The sequence below is a fragment of the Apis florea genome, unplaced genomic scaffold (genome assembly GCF_048593485.1).
Source record: "Apis florea isolate Af1SG1 unplaced genomic scaffold, ASM4859348v1 contig_3068_pilon, whole genome shotgun sequence".
NCBI classification, from domain to species: domain Eukaryota; kingdom Metazoa; phylum Arthropoda; class Insecta; order Hymenoptera; family Apidae; genus Apis; species Apis florea.
The window spans coordinates 447,097-470,817 of NW_028256700.1; the positions used below are offsets into that span (position 1 = coordinate 447,097).

Below are 23,721 nucleotides of genomic sequence, written 5' to 3' on the forward strand. Positions count from 1 at the left end.
TTTTTTTAAGTTAGAAATATAAGATTCAAATATGTATATTACATCAAATGATGATGTAAAAAAATATGTTATTATATATTTATAATAAATTACATTAAATCACATAAAATTGTTGAGACACAGCTCTCAAATATTTCCACCGCCCGCCGGTAAACGAGTCCACTACGCGACATCGTAAAATCAATGCCGGCGGCTTCAAATATTAAATTTTTTTTATTATTTATATTATTAACTTTATAGTACGATTAGTTAAAATTGAAGTTAGCGGAGATAAAGTAATTATTTGATTAATCAGAAATAAGATTATTAGTCATTGTAAAATTGGTGAAAAGTTTTTAAATATTCTATTAATATGGATATTAAAAATTAAAGATACTATGTATTATATTGTATGCTTTCTTAACCAGTCAACACAAAAAATTATATTCTTACTATATCAATTGCTTATTTTTATGAATTTTTATGAAAATGGGCTGAATTTATTTTTATCTATAAACTATTTATTAAATTAAATTGGTATTTTTTTTATTTCAACTTAAAAAAAAATTATGATACATATTTTTTTTATTTCAACTTAAAAAAAAATTATGATACATTTGAAATTTATTACATTTTAAATTTATAAAATCATTATTATTTTTCAAAAATTTTATTCATACAATCAATAAAATTTTATTTTAAATGAAATATATAACAAATATTTTATTTAAATCTATTAAATCGTTTATTGAATATTTTTTTAAAAAGAGTAATTAAAAAGATACCATATATTATTAAATTTATTAAAAATGAAAATATTACAATTTATATAAAAGTAATTAGTTTATTCTTTTCCAAGATTTAACAATCTATGATTTTATTTATTATTTAAATACAATTAATTAAACTGTAGATATACATTATGTTACATAATTTCTTTTTCCATAGAAGAAAGATAAATTAATACAAATTTTGATTTGTATTAAAAAAAAAATTTTAAATTTAGTTTAAAATTCTGTCGTTAATAAACTAAAGCTGTTATTAATTCGATATTTTTTAAAAATATTTTAATGCATACAACAATATAATTTATTATGATCAAAATGAATTCAAATGATATATCATATTAATGATATAATATGATATTAAAAAATTTTGAATATTTGTTACGAAATATAAAAAATAATATTAGCGTAACTATTAATATTTTTATTTTAATAATATAATAGTTGAAATAATAAAGAATCGCTAATAAAATTATGATATGATCAAACTAAATTTATTGTACCGTTATTTAATATGTAAATTCCTCTTAAAAGACCAAGTCAATCCAATGCAACTTGATGTTGGAATTCAAATAACAATGTCATGTATTATACATTATACTTATACTAACTATAAATGATTGGTATATGTTACAACGCCATCTAGAATTTTTTTATATTAAGAATTAATATTTAAAAAGTTTTTAACATATAAAAAAGTTTTAAATATATGATATTATGTTATTTATAAACATTTTTTCAATTTAAAAAATATATAATCATTATAAAATTAATTTATAAAATTATCTATAAAAACATTCAAATGATAAACAAGACGCCATGATGTTTCTTTCAGTATCAAAGCTGCTGTGAGTGTCATGATCGTGAAGAAAGTATTACAGTATTATATATTTAAATTTTATTGTGTGTACAAATTTTTTTACAAATAAATTAAATAATAAGCATGCTGATAAGAGAGTGGTGTACGATTTTTATCCATTTTCTTATTGCTTGGAGGACGAATTAGATTACATTTTAAAACTGAATATATACGATTAAATAAACATCTGACAAAAAGGATATAAGTGTCTTATAGAAAGGACGAAGAAAAACGCCGTAACGTTTCACGGCAGAAAAGAAACGGAAATAGAGGTTAGCTTATTGAACACAACTACCCTAGTCAGTTAAGATGGCAGTCATTATGGTATAGTGGTAGTCGAAATGATATCAATTTAGTTAAAACGTTCAATGAAGAAACAAAGGAGGAAAGCATTTCTTATGAGTGTTAATGTTTGTGAGTTTCGGTGGCTATCTTATCGGTTTTGTAGTTAGTATCATTTAAAAGTATGTGAATGTTAAAGCACTTAACAGTGAAGGAACAATTGATTGTATATATATATATATATTATATGTATATATATATACACACACACATCACACACGTTTATCTTCCTTTCAGTAGGTTTATTTCTCTCTTTTTGTTGTTCTGTTTCTCTCTTCAATCCTTAGTTCTTTCCCTCCCCCTTGTTTATTCATTAGTCGTTCTACTGTATTACGAATAAATCTTTCAAAGAATACGATTGCGTGTCAAAGGAAATACGAGTCAATCGTGACTCGATCGTAAATTGTTATCTCGTTCTATTGAGAATTATTGATTTGTTAATTAAAAATATAATAATAAATAACATAACAAATATACAGAATTTGTAAATTTGTATGGTGCAAAATTTATAAAGGTAACTAAAGTAAGAAAAATAGTGTAGATGATTGATAATTGTTAAATATAATAATTATTTACTATAAGTATTTAACAAATTAATTATATTAAATATAATATATCTATATTTATTGTAATATAAATTAAATAATATAAGAATTCGTTTTTACTATTCATTTAAAGATTATTTAAATGATTTATTTAAAGATTATCTTTAAACCATTATCTAATTGAAATTTACTTACTAAAAATAATTTTCTATATTTAAAATTATATTTTACTATACTTTAAATTTTTTTATCTAATTAATTAAAAATAACTAATTAAAGATACAAATAATATAAGTATATGGATTTCCCTTACTTTATCTTGATGATCTAATCGACCTAATTTTGATTACTTACATTATTTGCATTTTTGATGAATCAAAATATAATGAATTATATAGAAGAATGTGTTTGAAATATTTTTTATATTTTATGATATTAATTATGCGATAAATTGTTTTTTTTTTCTTCTTTCATGATATTTTTTTTTGATATTCATAAATATTTCATAAAATTATTTCATAATCAATCAAATTAATTTTTTATTGTAAGTGTATTATCTGTAAACTAGAAGATTATAGCTATTAATTTATAATTTTTATAAATTAATACATAATATGTTATACATGTTATACGTAATAATATTTTAATATTTTATATATCTGTAAATTAATATGTATTAAGAAAAGGAAACAAAAATAATTTATACATATACATACATATATATTTTTAACAGCTTTGCAATAATGTCTAAAAAGAATAATTGCAACAAAATGTTGGTTCATCAATTATCATCAGTGCTACCTGATGATAGACCCATCACAGCCATAAGTGTTGTTGAAGATATAGATAAGTGTCCACCAAATTTTACAGTGGTATGTTATCTTATAAAATAATATTATATTTATATTTTTTAACGTTTATAAAAATATTTTTTAATTATATTTTTAAAAATATTTTTTAATTTTTAATATTGATATTTATTAATTTTTAATATTGATTATTTTACATATAATTATTTACATTATTGTGATTCAACTTTTTAATTGAAATAATTATTCCAAAATTATTTTTAAATTTTATTTATTGAATAATTAATATCAGAAAATAATTAAAATCATAATTAAAATTGTGGATTATTATTTTACCATTAGGTATCAAGAACGTATGATCAAGATACTGATGCTGATCTATGGAGAGAAAGTGGGCTTTTTATTAAAAAAAAAGGCAGATATATATGTTTTTCCAAGACTGAAGGTTTACCTCAGTGCGTTGTTGAAGATATAGCAGTTATTAATGAGCGAGATACTCCTCCAGAAGGATACAGCATAATTTCTTACACTGTAGATTCAAGTGAGCATACGTAAGAATGATTAATGTATCACTTATTAAAAAAGTATTTTCATTTAATACATTGCAGTAATGAATTTTAGTGCAGAAAGCATGGAGAAAGAAGCAGGTGTGCTATAAAATTAGAAATAAAGAATTATGCTCAAAAGCAGTTACTGATATTATCATATGTAGTAGACTTATACATAAAGTTTATAATACATCCAAAATGGCACCAAACGGATTTATTGCTGCTGGGTATATATATATATATAAATATGTTAAAATTTTATAAAAATTTAATTATTCTATTTTCATTTTTTTTTTTTTTTAGTATTATCAATGGAGTTTGTGTTTGCTACAAAACTGTGGATATTGTAAATGAAAATTCAAATTCACAATCATATGTTAATATAGAGTATGAATCATTTTATTTTAGAAATTAAAATTAAAATATATTTATATCAATTCTTATATAATAATTATTATATACTATATTTTATCTATAGCTTACTTCAAAATGTTTCTCCAAATTCATCAAATGGAACATCCCATAGAATACCTCCTGAAAGACCACCAAAACCAACAAATGGGGTTTATCCACAAATTAGTGGAAGCGGAGGAAAGGATATTGAAGAATCTGATGATAGAGATTATGAAATTTTGAATCCTAGTGCAAGAATTAGACCAACTAGACCTGCTCCACAACCTCCTACGTCAATAGTTACTGGATCTACATCAATTTACGGTACACTGCCAGGATCTTCTGATTTAGATGGAGTTCCATTTATTCTTAATTCACGTCTTAGTGTTCATTCTGATTCTTCTACCGTAAGTTATTTTTACAAAAGTTTGTATTTTCATGTTCATTATGTTTTTTTTACAATTAATCGTTTACAGAATAAACTTCCTGTAATTAAAATTTGGACTCAAGAAAATTTGGATAAAGAGGTAAGATTGAAGTATATAATATATTAATGCATTTAATATTCTTATTCTTTATTTTCTTTTGTTTAGTTTTTTTATGACTTTCGCGCAGAGAGAGAAACTTGAAGAAACCACTGTGCCAAATTAATTGTGTGATTCTTCATGCAATTTTTCAGCTATGTCTATACATTTGTATTGATAATGTAGCACTAGCCAAGTGTAATAGAGTGCCTGAACGAATGATTCATACTAATCTGCGAAAATGGAATCCTTTTAAAACATTTACATGAAATGTTTGAATTTAAATATTGTCCATTTTCCGAAGTACTTTTTTCTTCCATATTCTATTTAGATTTTGATACCAGTGATAGTTAGCGTTGTATTTTTATAGAGTTGCGTTGTATTTTTATAGGTAGTAGAAGTTATATATATAAGTGTATCATATGTTCTAGTTGTTTATAAATCGTCATAAAATATCTTAATATTATACTGGTGTATTCCTATTTCTTAATCAAACGCAAAAATCTTTCAATAAAGTTATTTTTAATTTTATTTCCGACAAAAAAACAAGTACATTTTTTATTTTTATCCTCGAACTGATTTTTATCTGATTGTGTATATTTAATGTCTTAACAGAATACATATGATTTGCTTTTATACTATTTAATCAATGAATAATTAACCAATAATTACATATATACGATATTCTTAAATATCGCAAAATTTAAATAACGATCAATTGAAATATTTAAAATTTTGTAAATTTATATATAATGTTATAAAACATAGGCGTAATTTTACGGGTTAAAGTAAAAACATAGTAATTTAAATTTATATAATCATATTTTATTATTATGAATTTTTTTCTATTTGTTTCATTTCATATAATATAATAATATTATTATTTATTTAACATTTTCAATTTTTTATTCACGATTTTCAGTAGAAAATAAAATAAGAACGTTTTTATAAAAACATTTCCGTAGTAAGTAATAAAGTACTAATTGCAATTTACAGCGAAAAAACTAAATATTAATGTATATATAATATTGTCAATTATCATTCAATTAATTACTTTGTCAATTGCATTAATATTTTAAATAAGTAGGACATATTTTATTAAAATGTACAATACATAAAAATATTTTCCAAATTTAATTAAATAAATTAATTCTCGTATCTTTCAATTTCTTTAATAACAAAAAATCTGATAAAGTATTAAAAAGAGAATAATAATATAATAATAATATAATAATAATTTACACGAAATTATATATTTCATATACAAAGAAGAATTTTGTTTAAACCACGGTTTCTTTCAACTTTCGCTAATATAAATCATATTTGTCCAATTTATTTTCTTTTATCAAGGATCAAGTTTCTTCAGTTCGGAACAAATTTTTTGGAAAAACTTGTGCCAATCGTCAAACAAATGGGCCTGTCCAATGTCTAACATGAGTAGTATTGTTCGTTGTGGAAACACCATGTTTTTCCATAACCGCTGTTGCTTTGATTTTGTTCTTATACTTTACATCTTTCGGCTTTAGCATGCTTTTATGGTTACTCAATAACCTTGAGGGAGTAAGTATGGATTTGTTGCTAAGACCTGTTGCTTCTAGAAAGTGATCGTAACCGCTATTCGAATTGCTCGCAGCGAGAGGAACATTATTATTGTCTTTGGTTGCAACAGTTTTCTCATTCTGACTAATCGTTACCCCAAGATTGCCAAGCCTTTCCGATCCATCGCCTTCCGGTCTATCTGGATCATCCGATAGGTCACATTCGTCCAAATTAAATTCCTCAAAATTTTGTCTGATATCAAATTCTTGATCGAATTCTGAATGGACGTGTTTTTCCTTCGTTTTCGTGCGTTCTTTCGCTTGATCTTCCGATTCACCGCCAATTTTGAATTCTTCAAAATGACGAACAATGTTGGTGACTCTGGGTATTTTTCGCATTTGTTCTCCACTAATTTCGTGGTTCTGACGCGTTTGAAAGGAAGATCGAACATTGTTGAATCTGTTCTTCCAGAAATTCCCTTCTTCGTTGTTCCCTGTACCTTTATTAATCGTGTCATCGAAATTTAAACTTCTCGCAGAAGACGATACATTAATTCCTGTAGACTTTAAAGGAGAGGATATAAAACCAAATATCTTCTTGCTATGTTCAGATGAACCGGACTCAAGAAGTTGCTGTTTTTTTCGTGTCTCGTCGATCAGAAACGAAGGACTAGGAATTTTCTTTAAGATCAACGTGTTATTTTTAAACTGTGGTTTTGGAGGCAAGGCAGGTGGTGTTTTAGGAGGTGGTGATATAATTTCCGGAAGCGACTCGATATCCTCATAATCTAAATTTTTTGCTATAGTCAGTCCCTTTGTAGACATCTGTAAACAAGTCTTCTCCTCGATTCGTTCCAATTTCAAAGGTGGACTCGAGGTATTTACAGATGTTTTAATCTTTTGCGACACTTGCGAGGATTGGAAAGCTGCGTGTCTCGTTTCTTCCATCTTGATCTTTGGCTCTATAATAACAATTGGAATAGCTTTCGCTTCTTCCGACTCTTCCTCGAGACTCGACTCGTGATTCGTGATTGTAGTCGTAACGTTTGAAGTCGAAACACTTTGAGTAAGACTCATGCCAAACTCGTCTTCCGTAGCACTAGGCTCGAAACTGTTGGCAGGGACATCGGTGAACTCGCTATCAGCCGATTCCTTTTCTATAATACCTTCTTCCGAGTTTTTCCTTTCCATTTCAGATCCTACCGACTCGATGTCCGACAATTTAGCCGGTTGAAACCGTACAATTCTTCCTCGATGTTTAAATCTTCTGGACATTGAAAGAATGTTTTCCTCGTCCTCCATATCTCGCAGAAGGATCTGATTAACGCATTCCAAAACGGAATTATGATTGCTATTCGGTCGATACATGCTATGTCTGAAAACATCATCGTTCATTTTGTCTTCGTCAGGATCGCTATACCAGTTCCCGCTGGTATCTTCTACGTTATGCTCCTCGATTTCCATTTTTAGACATCTGTGCAAATCAAATATAATTATGAATATCAATTCTTTAACAAATAATTAATATTACAACACAATATACAGTGAATAACGAACGTTGTGCATTTTATATCCTTTTATATACTTTTCTTTTTCTTTTTTCAAAAAAACAAATACTTACATACTATTATTATTGCTCCCGGCATTATTGCTGTTGTTATTACTATAATCCTCGTTCATCTTCGGCGCGATTACATTTTCCGCGTGCTTCCTCGAATTTGTCTCGTTGAAAGAATTTACATAAATAGGTTCCTGTTCCTTCTCCTCATCATCTCCCGAGGCAAAATTACAATCCATCCCATCGTCCTTGCTCTCCGTCCTCGCTATATTCGTCGACTCGATCACATCCATTTCCTTCAACGCTTTCTGCGTCCTCGACCTGCCGATCCCCATCTTTTTCCTCGACAATTTACAACCGTTCTCCACGATCATCGTCCTCTCTTCCTCGTCCTCGTCCTCGTCCTCGTCGTCGTAGATCATCGTCGTCTCGTTCTCGCTGTCGGTGACCATCGTAGGCGTACACCTGTTGGATTTATTCAACGTGGAGCTTGGCGAGACATCGGTGCTCTCACCCTCGCAAAAACCTTCTGTACTGAGCAACGAGGGACTGCCCTCCGTGGTGGTCGTGATAATCGACACATCCGTATTCTCGCTGCTCGTCAGACTTGTTTTCGAGATGTCGCTGCCGGCGAAGCTGTGCGTTTTCTTCACCCCCCTGTCCAGGTCGTCGAGCGCAACAGGTACTTCTAACGGATTCAGTTTCGTGATTATCTCGCATTTCAAATTCTGTATGTCTTTGCCAATACCGCAGTCCTGCCTCGAGTTAACCTAAAACGGAAAGAAAGAAACGGTATAAATAAGGTTATGGTTAAGGTTAAGGTTACCTCGTTTCACGAAGATCGATGCGAAAAGACAGATGCGACGAGGAGATAATGTAAAACGAGTGTCAATACAATTATCGATACAATTTAACATGGAAGGAGAAGAGAAAACGATCGATTGAAAGCTTACATCGACGTTGGACGTTTGAAGATCGTTGTTCTCGATATCGGTGGCCGAATTTTCCACGACTTTGATCGACGATCTGCCAAGTGTCTGCTCGCGTTTACATTTGATATAATTCTTGGTGTAACGCCTGAGCCTCGCGATCTCGAGCTGCTGATTCCTGATCACGTTGTCCTTCTCGCAGAGCAACTGCCTGATCGATTTCTGCTCTTGCTTGAGCCGAGCCTCGAGCACCAGCAGGGCACGAAGTATACGCGACAACTGTTGATCTCGAAGACTCCTCTCGGACTCGTGGCTCGTCGTGCGATTGTCCAGCTCTCTCACCAGATCACAGCATTTCTTTGTGGCCGCCCTCAAGGCCTCTCGGGTACGAACCAGCTCTTGCTTGAGCGTCCGCACCTCGGTTTCCATCTGGAAAACGATTCCACGATTAGACAAGACTTGTCTCTTTCTTTCGATGAACATTTTACACGTGAAAATCTAAATCTAAATATATTTATCTGCTATTTATATAAAACTTGAACTATCTATCGACAAAGTATTTAGATACGATATTATTATTGTTACGTAAAACTTGAACATCTATAAATGATTAAATGATTATGTTCGTTGAATGAAGTATTTAGATCGAATTCTTATTATTATCAAATAATAAAAATATTGTATTATCATATAAAACTCGAAACATCTATCGTCAAATAAATTAAGGTTATGTTCGTTGAATAATATCGAATTATTATTATTATTATTATTATTATTATAACTATTAACTCGATTATCAATGGTTCAAGTATATATATTTTCGTGTATATGCAATTAAAAAAAATAGTAGTAGACTGACTGTAAATATCAGAGATAATATTCAAGGTGGCGAGATTCGCGCATGATTGAAGAAACGAGCGAATGAGAGCGATGGACCCTTTGTTAAAAAAAATCTTGAAGGTTGACTCCAAAGGAGCAGAAACTTTTGGGATTCGTCCAGGTGTAGACGCTACGAGGACCGGAAGGACCTGACCTGCAGGAATTGGCAAGCCAAACAGACAAAAAAAAAGAGAGAGAGAAAGAAAGGGAGTCAGGCGAGATAAAAAGGGGGATTCATTGTTCGAATTCTTCGTCGAAAAAGTCTATTTTATTTTTCAACGATAAATTTGAATCGATTGAAAAATCATCGCGCACAATTGTTGATCGCTCGTTCCATTTCGTTTTCCTTGTTAAATTAATAATAATAACTCGAGAGTCGTTGGAGTCTATGAAGTAACAAGTGCTCGTGGACCGATTCGAATATCGAATGGCCATGGTGTAAAATCGTATCGACAAGCGTCGAGCGTGCAATTAAATCACGAAAATGCTAATCGCGACGAGAACGCGTCTTTTCAATTTAAAGTACATTTCAAGATAACGGAATCACGGCGGGGGGGAATTTATTGTGGGAGTTTCCGGACATTTCGCGAACGTTCCATTTCAAGGACACTTGGAGGAACGATCGATACATTATAAACATATATTGTTGGTAAGAAAGATTGTCATTGGTACGTCATGTTCTATTCGAAAGGAAGGAAGGTTTTTATTAAAATTTAATATGTTTATTATATATAATTTAGTTAAATATTTAAAAAAAAAAAAAGAAAGAATTTATATAAGAAATATTTGTATCGAATTTATTCGAACAGCGAAAGAAAGGCAATTTAATTTAGTAATCGAAATATTCGTATTCGAAAAAAAGAAGGAATTTATAAGAAAATATTTGTATCGAATTCTAATACGAATTTATTCGAACAGCGAAAGGCGAGAGGATTTATTAAAATTTAATTTAGCAATCGGAATACTTGTATCGAATTCTAATACAATTTTATTCGAATAGCGAAAGGCGAGAGGATTTATTAAAATTTAATTTAATGATCGAAATATTCGTATTTGAAAAAAAAGAAGGAATTTATAAGAAAATATTCGAATTTATATAAGAAATATTTGTATCGAATTTATTCGAAGAGCGAAAGAAAGGCATTTATTGAAATTTAATTTAGTAATCGAAATAAATCGTATTCGAAAAAAAGAAGGAATTTATAAGAAAATATTTGTATCGAATTCTAATACGAATTTATTCGAACAGCGAAAGGCGAGAGGATTTATTAAAATTTAATTCAGCAATGGAAATATTTGTATTTGAAAAAAGAAGGAATTTATAAAAAAATATATCGAAATTCTAACACGATTTTTCACACGGTTTCGAAATATTTTATAAACGTTGCAAAACGGATCTGTAAGTGATCAAATATGGATCGAACGCGTTTCAGTTCTTTATTTAACTACAAAGTTTCGACGGGTTGTACCGATACAACAAAGGTGAAATTATCTTCAGTTCATCAAATATCCCAATACACGTACAAACTCTAAAAACTTTGACAGTTAGTTCGCGTCAACAACGTTTATTAGTTCGCTTCACAAATTCCTGAAATCGATTTATTAAACCTTTAAACTTTATTAATAATATCTATTTAATATTTAATATATAATATCTAGAAAACTACCGTTAAAAAAAAATTGGATATATCCCGTAACTGCAATATAGCAAAATTGATTTTGCAATGTTAAAAAAAAAAAAAAGTAACAATATTTTCGTATAAATATTTTTTTTCCAAAAAAAATATCGCTCCAACCACGAATCACTCATTTTTCACGCGCGTGTTCTCAAATATTATCTTTCTTTCCTTTCGCGTTATAAAATTTATGACATACCAACAACGTTAGCAACGATTCACTCCCTATCGTTCCACGCTCAAAGAGTAGCGCGTTTCAAGAAGAAAAGAACACCTATCGCGTGCTAGTTAAAAGAAGCTCACTTTATTCGAAAGTAAATGGCAGTTGCCGAGCGCGGAGCCGCCTACAGAAGAAGTCTCATCTCTCTAAAACAACAGTGAAACGTAATAACAGAACGGAGGGAGAATGGTTTTGTTTCGACTCTTGCGGCTTTGGTGGCTACTCTCGAAAAGGTTGTCAGTAGTGCAATAAAGCTGGCAGCCAGCGCGGTGAATTTATGGAGGCAGGAAACAGCAAATTTTCGCGGCTCTGTACAAGGTGTAATTATACGGTGGCCGATGTGCCGCGTAGAGAAATGCATTCACGTTTTCTTCGTTTCATCACGGAGTGAAAAGTTAATCTTCACTTCTTTTGGAATTCTCCAAAATTGATGAAAGACGTCCCATCTTTTCGACCGATCTCGGGACGGTTTGCATCGCCAAATCGATAAATCTATTGGCCTGTTAATCGGTCGAGACGTTTCCTCGATTCTTCTTCTTCTTCCAAACGAAAGGAAATTCGTATCGAAGAAACTAGTAGCTCGAGATTAGAATCGAAGTATATAAATTGCAATATATAGAATTTTTTTGTGAGAAATAAATGTACAACGATATCTGTAGATCGATATAATGTATCGGATCGTGAAATCGAGACATTTTTATTTTTTGTTTTAAAATCCTTATCGTTGAAGCGGTAGCTGTTTATGTTATATTCGAGTACCGTGTAAAAATTTTATCAATTTATGTCTGCGCTAGAAAGATAAAATTCTAGTAAAACGTAACAGGTTATATCGATAACTGTATTTATAACAACGATGATAAAATATTCCAAAGACGTTTCTATATATATATTTTTTTTTTTTTTTGCTAATTTAAAAGTTAAATAAATGAATATTTATTTTGAAAAAATGCTTATCATAACCTCGGTGAAAAGATGATGTATCTAAAGTTATATCTTGCTATGCTTGTCCTTGAGAATTATGCAAGTTATGTTTGAACATCTTTTTTCTACAATCAGCAGTTTGTAATGAGTAACTTAAGATTGGTTAGGTGTCGTATATCTACACTCGGTTGATTCCCTGTATTTTAATTTCAATTATGTATTCTATAACACACAAATGGTGTAAAATTAAAATAAAATGTATTGAATAAAAATTTTTAAAAGAAAATATTTTATATTAAATACATTAATCGCGTTAGAAATTGGTTTCATCAACAATAAGAGAAATAAATTTGATCTTTGATTCTTTGAATCCCATCGACTTATTAAAAAAAAAAATATTTAACAAGTAGATATATAACAAAACATTTTTGGATGCTACGAATAGTTGCAAAGATATTTTTTCAATATAACGTTAATACGTATTCTTTGCAAAAATTATAATCATTATGTATATCATAATGAAAGATACGAGGGTATTATGAAAGAACTAATTGGTTGAGATATCACATTGTTTCATACTTATTTGCATGGTTACGTAACTAATGTAATATAACTAGCGAGTATAGCATCGTATAGCCTCTCTAAATGTTCAAGATTACGACATAGCAATTTAAGATGGTATGCAAATTCCGGTTCCGGTACACGTGACACCGAACACGTCGAAATCGACAATTTTCCCAGTCCAACGAATTATTCGTATTCCACGAATACCCGGTAACCACGAGGATAATATTTAATGTAATATGTATTTAGAAAGCTTAATTTGATGTCCGTGTCCTGAATACCAATGATTAATAAACGAGCAAACGTGTAACTAATCGTAACACATCGATTATGAAGGAAAGAAAAGAGAGAATATTGATTTATTTCATGCAATTCAATTGAATTCAATTACATGAATCAAAATTTAACGGTTAACGTAGAATAAATTGTTACAAGATAAATGAATACTTAAGAAGCTTACAGTATTCGAGTCGATCATGTACTCGTTTGGTTAGGTTAGGTTATTAGGACAAAACTTGTCAGTGGTTATAACGCGACATATTTTAAATCTTTCTCTTCTTAAATTCAACACCACGATCCTTTTTATCGTCAAAACTTGTAGATATGCATGTATCGTTCAAAATTTGACACCCACGTCGATCACGTTCAATTTGAGGATTAAAGTAGTTCACGGAGGTAATGGAAAAGTATGCTGCGACTTTCTCCGTTCTTGACCAAGTTGTCCGGTTTTTCGGTCCACGGTGGTGTATAGGATAGGAGGTCAACAAATAAACTGGTCGCCACATAACGAGATATACTATTCGTGTTGGTACAGTTATCTTCTTTAATGTATCCTGCATTCATTTCGAAAATAAATACAGAGGTCAGCAGAGTTGATCTCAATTATTTCAGCTTTTGTAAATATTTTTTTCTTAGTTCGATTCCACATGGATTTCGAATATCCGTATGAAAGAATACAGATTGGAATATTTGTTCTCAAGTGACGTCAACGTTGCATTCTCTTTTTCAATAATAACTCGGAAACATACTTTCTCCGGTGTTACGATGTAACGGGTGAATAGAGATCCATAATTATTGCACGAAATGCGCAAGAAGTATACGTAATCACACATTTCTCCTGATTCAGTATGCCTTTTTTTATCGAGATTCGTAAATATCATAATGTTATGATTTCTTTAAAAATCATTAGTAATAATAATGATGATAAAAAATCTCATTTATTTTTAGCAAAATAATCTGACCTTTAATTTGAAGATGATTTTTCAACAGCACAAAAGAAATAAAAATTTCTCATTTCGTAAGTCAAGGATGCACACGTAGAAGTTCTTACGATCACAAGTGTAGAATTGTGTCATTGTTTAAACAACCTTCATTGATTGCATCAGGCTATCTTATTATACAAATCATGTAATAATTACTCGTACTATTTAAAGATAACGAATATCGATGCTTTGATAAATTTCATTATATATGAGTACAAGAGTAGACTAATATAAATGTGATATAATCATCGATTTTTCATATTAGCACCTTTCAATCGTTATTGTAATGTTATTCAATATGCAATCGCTATGTTTGGAGTAAACAATGGATGATTTTACAAAGGCTGCAACCAGACCTTCGATGAAAACGTCTTTGAAGAATGACTGATTCATCGTCCGGTAGACGTAGTAGGTCGTGTTGAAATAAGTCCGCGACATACTTTACGTATGTCTTTTTCTATACCGTTGCTCATTTAAAAAATTGCTATATACCCGTTATAATTTGATCGTGAGCGTAAGAAATTACCAATCAAATACATCCTTATTACATCATTGTAAGAGCGCGTAATTCAATTTTCTTTTTTTTTTTTTTATAGGCGTATATTAGGCGTCTGTTTATTTTATATTTTCAACGTATCACATACGAGGATATAAAAATCAAATATTTAGTTAAAATAAAAGATCTTCAATATTTAAGAAACTTTTTCATATATCACAATAATGAATTAAAAATTGAATTAAAAAATTATTCGTATATATTATTCTCATTAAATCGTACACATCTTTACCTTAAATTCTCCTGTTCTGCAATGAAGTACACTTATCCGATTTTAGTAAGAATATGTGAGCACGTGACCGGCATGATATATGTCCGAGCTTTTTCACACAATCACACACGAATCAACCAAATTTCACCTGATTTCGACATAACATTCTGTCACTGATCCTCGAGGCATCTGTCGTGCGTCGCCTCCTCGAGGATGCCGGTTACGAGTGCTGCCGAGAACAGGCGTAGCCTGCCGAAGGTCACCGAATCTTTCCGAACGACAGCGCAAATGAACGAACGTTTTTGCGTACCTGACATATTGCACTTCGAATTCTAAAACTACTTTGATTATTTTTCCAAACTACGAGAAAATTGTGGCTTTATTTCTTCCCTTTGATAAACTCCACTAAATTGTGCATTCACGATCGATACACTACAAGAAAATAAGAATAGAATGCGACAGAAGCGGAATGTAAGCAAGACGAACTTTGGTTACGAACTGGTCAGTCGGCGAGTGGGCAGTTAGGCCCAAGAGGGAGTGAAGAATGGTAGGGAGAGGGTTGAAGCAGACTCGGATTTCGAAAACTATTTTCTCATCAACTATAACAAAATTGAGAAAGTTGAAAAAATATAGGATAGAGAAATATATTTGTTTTTTCAAAATAATTAATCATAATTTATATATTTATTTTTTTAATTCATTCTAAGAATAAAAAAATTTATCATTTAATTATCGTAATATTTTGATTTTTTATTTCTCGATTATTCCTATTACACTATCTATTCTAAACATTTACTTACGTAACTTTATCTACAAAATATATTCGAAATTTATAAAATTTGAAAATAAAAAGAAAGAATGAATTGTGTCGCAAAGATAAAAAAAAACATATATCAAAAATAATTCTTAATTTTTTTATACTAGTGATAAAAAAATTTCTTTCACTTGTCCAATAATAGACAGTTGATGAAAACCTGGAGACTCGTGAATACTAGATGCAGCCCTGAGTCAGAGTCAGACGAGGAGAAGGAAGAAAGTAAGAAAAGCAGGTAAAGAGAGAGAAAGAGTCCTGTTCCGCGTGCACGCGTGCATAAATGTTTGAGCGCACTTTTTCTATGCAACTCGTTTGTGTAAAACAGGTAGGACCATCGATAGACCATGCATAATGAGAACGCGGTTGCGACACGCATTTTTTTTCTTTTCACGTAAATTATAGAACTAACATATATCCACCTACGTATCATTGCGAGCCAAGGAACAGCTGACTCGAATAATCTTTCGTATTACGACGCGATTGAAAGATACAATACTTTTAACATTCTCGCGATTGCTTTGAAAAAAAAAATTGACACTTGTTGACAATTTATGAAATATATTTTATAACAATGTTTTGTCGCAGATTAAAAAAATTGCAATCTCCATAAAATTCTAAATTTTAAATCAAACGATTTTACAATACATATATCTCTTTGACTGCAATCTTCCACATAACTAACCAATACAAAAATACATTTCAGATCTCACCTTACAAATTCTTTCAGGAGAAAGAAGTAAAAAGAAGCCGATTGAAAATAAGCTAATCGAGCTAATAGCATTTTAATCATCGGATCACGAATATATATATATATATATATAAAGTACCGTTCATAACAAAGTATTTCTCCGTTTCAGGATGTCAGATATCAATGTCGTTGGAATGTTATCGATACGAATGGGTCGTTCTTGATCTTGCCCCGAACAAGATCGTTCTCCAATACGGGCGGAACGCCGATTGTCCTAGAAAACGAGATTCTCGGCGCCTGGTCCGAGCAGTTGTGCAATTGCCTCCTTAACGACTTTGTCGAGACCTTCTCCTTGCGTTCTAGCGTTCACTGCCTTTTTCTACGAGTTTTATTTACTTTTTTCCCCCCGATATCCTCCGATCCTTCGCGTCTTAATTGTCGAACGGAAACGGGCGACAACCAATTGCCGTTCTCCTACCTCGTAATTTATTAACGTGTAATTATTATGGAAATAGCCAAGTATCAGTGGCCGTTTTACGGTCATTGGTTCAAGAATTGGTATTCGAGGAATAGTACGGTGAATTTGCTAATTTTTTTCTTTTTCCTCCCCTGTTTTTTTTTTATTCAATCGTTGGAATAAAATACGCCTCTTTCAGGCGTAATAAAATAAAGATTATTGAACAATAGCATATGAAACGTGTCCAACGGCTCGTTTCTGATAGATCGTCCATTATGAGGAAGAAAAGGAGAAAAGGGAAGAAGAAGCAACGGGAATGCACGAGTGGAAGCAACGAGTGAGTTCGAATCCTGTGATAACGTCTCATCGATTTATTAACTCGGTTACCTTAGAAACCCGGTTCGTCAGCCCTCGGTTAGGCGGATATGGATAACCGTTATCACGAATACAATCGATATATACAATATCCTTACCGCTTGTGAATATTCGAGCCAAAGTTTCGAATCGATCTTCTTCCTGCACGACATTTTTTCCTCCAATTGTTACTTCTTCCAACGATATTCGGATACAAGTTGCACACTCATTTTTCGATCGATCGCCCGAATTATCATATAATTTCGGTAAGAATAAATCGATAAAGACTCGCGCAGTAAGAATTTTTCTCCTCTCATCGGAAACGAATTTTTGCCGAGAGATGCTTCTGGCTCTGATTCATCGAAATCCTGCGGTTTCGCATTCCTTCTCGTTGAGGTAATTTCACTCGCTCGTTCTCTGCCTATCTCTCATCATCATCTTTGATATTCGCACGAAAAATATCCGCGTATTTGAATTATCGGCGACAGTCGTCGAAGTATCCGAGTAGGAATGTTGTTTGAAACGAAAAATTTTCCAAATTTTTATATATATCTAAAAAAATCCAAAATTAGAATTTATCTTATCGTTACTTTTTCGCCAATTCCCTTCCCCCCCTTCCCCCTCCTTCTTCTCTCCTTTATCTCCACAGTTTCTTATTGGATGGAAAATTATTTCTCAAAAATTTCCACGATATTTCCTCGATCGATCAAAGTGTATCACAGATTTCAATTCATCTTGAAACGCAGTAAAATTTATTACACTCCGTTGATAATTTCTTTTCTACGCATCCACTCAATGAGAGAGAGAGAGAGAGAGAGAGAGAAAAGAGGAGACTCTTTCACGTTCGATACGTGTACATGTCGTAACAACAGCTGGTCACATAATTCGTTTGTTACACTTGACAATCGCACGCACGTCTAAATTCGAAGTTCGAATAAATTTAAAAAAAAAAAAAAAAAAAGAAGAGAAATAATAAAATAAAATAGGGGGGGGGGGAGAGGGAGAGGGAGGGAGGGAGGGAGAGGGAGAGGGAGAGGGAGGGGGAGAGGGAGAGGGAGAGGGAGAGAGAGAGAGAGAGAGAGAGAGAGAGAGAGAGAGAGAGAGAGAGAGAGAGAGAGAGAGAGAGAGAGAGAGAGAGAGAGAGAGAGAGAGAGAGAGAGAGAGAGAATTACGAAAAGGATAAGAAAGAGAAATAGGTGGAATTGGTCTGTAAAAGGGAGTTTGAGTGTAACGGTACAACAATTCCTCGCGAGCACGTTTTCGTGACGAATCTGTAATTGACAGTATAGGGTGTTAATTGGCCGGAATTAATCGACTTGGACAGGGTCGAACCCGCGTTTCGAGGAAGATCTCCCATCTCTGTTATGTAAATCAGCCATCCTTGCCGCGTCGCAATGCAACAACCCCTTTCTTCTCTTTGCGTTCTGTGTATCTTCTCCCGTTACGTTTCCCTCTTTTTTATTTTTTTTTTCTGTCTCAAAAAAAGTTAAACTTTATCACACAGGGTGGTTGTATCCCGTGGTGGAGGAATGGTGCACTAATAACCGTGAGATTTATCGCGCGGTCGTAAATTTTGCGGTTGGAAGATGTTCAACTCGAGCTGGTTCAACGATCGAACGATGGAAATTATTATCGTACGCGTTCGTACGAGAGCGCGGAACAAAGTCCGCATTCCGGGAGTACAGACGTAGAACTAACCGTAAAGACCACTTGTTATCTGCCTGTTACCTGCAGAACAATGATAACGGATGATGATAATGACAAGCTGATCGAGCGAGACGAGCGATCGAATTCTGGAGAAACGCGTGTAACGCGTTCGTGTATTATCGTAAGTCATATATACTTAGTGCTCTAAGCATTCACATTTGTGAAAGACGATCGATCGATTAATTGTTGAGTATCATGTTGATATTTATTTTCCCCGATCATCTTTTAATATCTCCTTTCGTAATATTGAAACAACGCTTGCAAACTTGTTATCGTTTAACGTTTAATAATTGTGCGTGTTAGACTTTAATAACACGTTTGTTATTGCGAATTTATTTGTATTTCTCGTGAAATGGATTAATTAGAATTAAAAAAATGATATTGCAACATCGTAGTATAATCGATAATAATCGGTTTTTTTGAATACGTAAAGAGAGTAGAAATATAAAGAAATACAGAAAATTTTTGTTTCTCAACTTTTGTCAATAAGTGTAATACGTGTTTGCACAAAAATCCGCAGTCTACTAATCAGTATGTTTCCGGCTTTGGGAGAAAGCCACTGCTAGTTGTCCTTTATTACGTCACCATGTATGAAATCATAGTGTCAAGTAATCATCATTCTTATCACTTTTATCGCGACGATGTATTCATGAAATGTTGGTTACAAGATTACTTGATGAATCCTCCGCGTATGACCTCAACTTAGCCAATGATACGATAAAAAATAAAAAATATTAGGAGAGAGAAAAAAAAAGGAAGGAGAAAAAGAAAAAGATGAAACCGGATAGGAAATGGTGAACGGCATCACGAGTACGTTTCACCGTGTCCGATTGCGAAAAGTTGACGTAGCCAGGTTGTCAAGGCTTAAAAAGGTCGTGGAGATACGGAAAGGCCCGCACACAAGGTATCCCTTTGTTGCACACCTGTCTTTGCTTGGCCTGTGTTACGCGCGTATGCAAATGTAACACGAGCATATGTGCCCGCATGCCACGGCTCGAGTGTTTGCGAGCGTAACATCATACTCGTGAAGCATTTTCACGTGGTTACGTGAAAAGATTAATTACGATAACGATTAAATGTGGGACAATTGTCGATAGTGGACCGGTATTTCGTGGGTTAAATGTGGGCCAGTGAAACGTGATAAATACTAATTGTATCGCGCGACGGTTAGAAAATACAAGATTTTTCAACTTACGATATAAATATTTCATCACTTGTATCGTTTGAATCAATTCATTAAAAAATTATTATATATTGAAATTTGATTCGTTACGTTTCGATTACGTTCTACGATTTAAAATAATTATGTTTTATTATCTATCTATAGGATGAAGTATCATTTTCTTATATCTTTTTTCTTATTTTCACGCTTGTTAGATGGCACACCTTGTACGGTAACTACCGTTTCCGAGGCAGGAGGCGCTTGGATCGTTTAGAGGAACGTAATTACTCTTCGGTTCTCTATTTCATCTTGTCGAACGAGAGCTACCGGTTTTCGAACCCTTTGTCGTTATTCGAAACAATACCACGCGACACATCGTGTGACATATGGCCAACAACGGGAAAGGAATAAAGTGGAGAATCGATACGTTGCCGAGATAACAATTTGCGTCATAGTCAGGCGTCGCATTGTTCGATCGGTTTACACGGTATTCGAAATTTACGACTCCGCGCCGGCGGCGACTTATGCTTCACGATTCGAAATTTGAGATTTCCTCTTATCCGCTACTGTTGAATGTATACTGAATGAATATATTCTTAAGGAAATAGTGCTATTTTTTTACAGAAAAAAAAAGTATTTACAGAATTATTTAGCTTAGCTAACCCAAGTTAACCTAACCTATACCTGCATTTTGAAAGACGTTGTATATATAATAAAATTTGACGAAACTTCCAGTTTGTGGATAGAAAATTATCGAATAGAAAATTTATGATGTACTTTCTCCTATTTTTACATTCTTTTAATAACTATCAAACGAGTGTCCTTAATTTAATTTATTTTTTCTCGATAAGTAAGTAATTCGATAAAATTTCTATTTTTTTAGATGGATGGAAAATCATCGATTAGAAAATTTGTACGATACACTTTCTCCTGTTTCTCCTGTTCTTTACGGAATAGCTATCATCAAACGAGTATCCTTAATTTAATTTATTTTCTCTCGACAAGAAGCAGAATCTAAGAAGTTCCCGACTTTATCGTATAAAATCGCGATCTTGGAATGTGTTCTTCGCGAAACGAGCACGCGTCGTTCAAGCTTGACCAGCTGTCAACTTTTTCTTTCCTCAAGTCACAGTTTTGTCGAGGATTTTTCCCTGTTTACATTCCGTCCCCGTCGCTTAATAATTATCTCGCGGTTTGTTACGCTTTCTCGATTCTTCTCACTCGTAGATGATAGCGGTGGTCGCGTGTCGAGTAAATTTCGCCCCGGATATAAGAAGAAGAAGAAGAAGAAGAAACGAGAAGAGATATAGGAACGAGGACGAGAAAGATTTCACATCCTTATACAAATCGAATGGTTATACTTTAGAAGGAGCAGTGATTCGGCAACATGCCAGTGTCTATCATTATGCTCGCGATCTTATCGAGAACGTCTAGCACAATGTCGTACCGTGAACGATCTGGGTTAAACACGCACTTCTAATACAGTGCGTACCGCTATTTGACATTATATTTTTCATTGGAGAACAAGGGAACGAGAATGACTCGAGCGTTGCCTAATACCAGTGTTGGACATCGATCGCTTACAATTTTTCATTTGACGAGTTAACCTCAAAATTGTTCAACTCGTAATATCGATCGATTACAATTTTCGATTGATCGATTAATATAAAAATCGACTAGTTGTTGTCTATAACAACAGAATATTGGACATCGATGGATTACAATTTTTCATTTGACGAGTTAACCTCAAAATTGTTCAACTCGTAATATCGATCGATTACAATTTTCGATTAATATAAAAATCGATTAGTTGTTGTCTATAACAACAGAATATTGGACATCGATGGATTACAATTTTTCATTTGACGAGTTAACCTAAAAATTGCTTAACTAATATCGATCGATTAATATAAAAATTGAGTCTATAACGACAGGATATTGGACATCGATCGATTACAATTTTTCATTTAATGGATTTAACGCGAAAGTTGTCCAATGTTATAGTGGAAATCGATTACAATTTTTTATTTGATGTGATATAAAAATCTTCCAAATTGCCTAATAACAATGTTGGACATCGATCGATTATAATTTTTCGGATTTAACGTGAAACCTTGTCCAATGGAAATCGATTACAATTTTTTATTCGATTTAATATAAAAATCTTCCAAATTAATGACAGTGTTGAATCGATTTGATATAAAAATCGTCCAAGTTGGTTAATGACAATGTTGGACCATCGATTACAATTTTTCATTTAATGGAAAGTTGTCCAATGCCATAATGGAAGTCGATTACAATTTTTTTTTACTTGATTTAATACAAAAATCCAAGTTGCCCAATAACATCAATTTGTATAAAATTTATCGTTTAATCGATTTAACGTAAAACTGAATTGTCTAATAACAGTATTGGATACGATTATAATTCTTCATTTTATCGATTTAATACAAGAATCAAATTCAAATTGCTGTTGGACCATCAATCGATTAAAATTAATCGAGTAACGTGAAAATATCTCTCAACATTCACTGTTGAATTCAAACAGCTCGAAGATGATAAGAATTCTTTGAATACAGTACAGATCCATTTGTGTTCTCATAAACGGTTTCACTCACGCGCAATCCAATGTCGTTCGTTTCACCAAACTTTTCCTCCTCGATTTAACTGGCAAATTACGACTAACTTTCCTTCGAGATGCTATTTCTCTTCATATATCTTCACATATATCTTTTCAAATTTTCTCCGTCGGCTACTCTGCCTTTCTCTCATTCTATTTTCTAACCAAGAATTTAAAGAAAAAGAAATATTAATAATTATCGAATCGATTCGATTCCTCTTCTGAAACTTCTGTCTACTCAGATTTAAAACTCGAAGTGAAATTCCAATGTTAAAAAAAATGGAATTTACAAGCGGATATTCATTCCATTATAGTAATCGACCCAAATTACAACTCCTCAAATAATTCTCATCATCATCAAGGATTACTACAAGTACATTATCTTAAGTAAAATGCTAAATTTAATAACATTTTACTTAAAAATCCAACGATCTATTCGTTAACCTTTGTTTTCACAGCAACAGCAACGAATCGTAGGAAAGCGCGATAATAACAAACGCGTTCGCGTCGTTTCGTCCAAGGTGACACGGCAACGCAATAATAATTATCTTTAAAGTGGATTTCCAATTCGAGGAAACAAACAAATTAGAAAGACCGTTTAAAATTCACCCGGTTAATATAAGCCACAAGCAAACGGAATGCGTGAGTGAAAATCAGAGCGGAATGATCGTTAAAAGAATATTAATTCGATACTTATATATCGACCTGAATTTCATTACTCAGTTTCTAAACTGATTAATTCGTTTATTTTCTTACAATTAATATCTCTATATTTGAACACGCGTTGAAAAACAATATCAAAATATAGTTGTATATAGTTT

General features: G+C 32.1%; 2 protein-coding genes across 11 annotated transcripts in view; one reads left to right on the forward strand and one right to left on the reverse strand.

The window, feature by feature from the left end:
- Window positions 1-1,560: 1,560 nt before the first annotated feature.
- Window positions 1,561-5,250, forward strand: Mvb12 (multivesicular body subunit 12-like Mvb12). Of its 5 annotated transcripts, none has more exons than XM_012495147.3 (8): window positions 1,561-2,070; window positions 3,244-3,382; window positions 3,662-3,860; window positions 3,941-4,094; window positions 4,171-4,254; window positions 4,346-4,667; window positions 4,737-4,787; window positions 4,854-5,250. In XM_012495147.3, exons 2-8 carry the CDS (start codon window positions 3,254-3,256, stop codon window positions 4,887-4,889), a joined length of 975 nt encoding a protein of 324 aa, XP_012350601.1. In that variant the 5' UTR covers window positions 1,561-2,070; window positions 3,244-3,253; the 3' UTR covers window positions 4,890-5,250. The 5 variants fall into 5 exon arrangements, with proteins under 5 accessions (XP_012350601.1, XP_086764304.1, XP_086764305.1 ...); XM_086908178.1 differs by having other exon boundaries at window positions 1,565-1,895; XM_086908179.1 differs by having other exon boundaries at window positions 1,586-2,479.
- A 337-nt stretch (window positions 5,251-5,587) lies between these two features.
- The window catches only part of LOC100872758 (uncharacterized), a 41,230-nt gene continuing 23,096 nt past the window's right edge, over window positions 5,588-23,721 (reverse strand). For 3 of the 6 annotated variants that reach the window (XM_086908147.1, XM_031920532.2, XM_086908146.1), the window contains exons 2-4: window positions 8,834-9,238; window positions 7,944-8,650; window positions 5,588-7,796 (exon numbers count right to left, since the gene is read on the reverse strand). In XM_086908147.1, coding sequence (XP_086764273.1) covers window positions 6,188-7,796; window positions 7,944-8,650; window positions 8,834-9,238 — 2,721 coding nt within the window. In that variant the 3' untranslated portion in view covers window positions 5,588-6,187. Of the gene's footprint in view, window positions 7,797-7,943; window positions 8,651-8,833; window positions 9,239-15,119; window positions 15,831-17,530; window positions 17,964-18,253; window positions 18,347-18,743; window positions 19,091-23,721 lie in introns of those variants that run through there. The other 3 variants (XM_086908149.1, XM_086908148.1, XM_086908150.1) reach the window with 3 other exon arrangements.

Excerpts from the sequence above, each read along its gene's own strand:
- Mvb12 (XM_012495147.3), top strand. The coding sequence starts at position 3,254 with ATGTCTAAAAAGAATAATTGCAACAAAATGTTGGTTCATCAATTATCA. Across the intron at positions 3,861-3,940 it reads TTCTTACACTGTAGATTCAA|TGCAGAAAGCATGGAGAAAG; the intron begins GTGAGCATACGT and ends AATGAATTTTAG. Across the intron at positions 4,788-4,853 it reads AAGAAAATTTGGATAAAGAG|TTTTTTTATGACTTTCGCGC; the intron begins GTAAGATTGAAG and ends TCTTTTGTTTAG.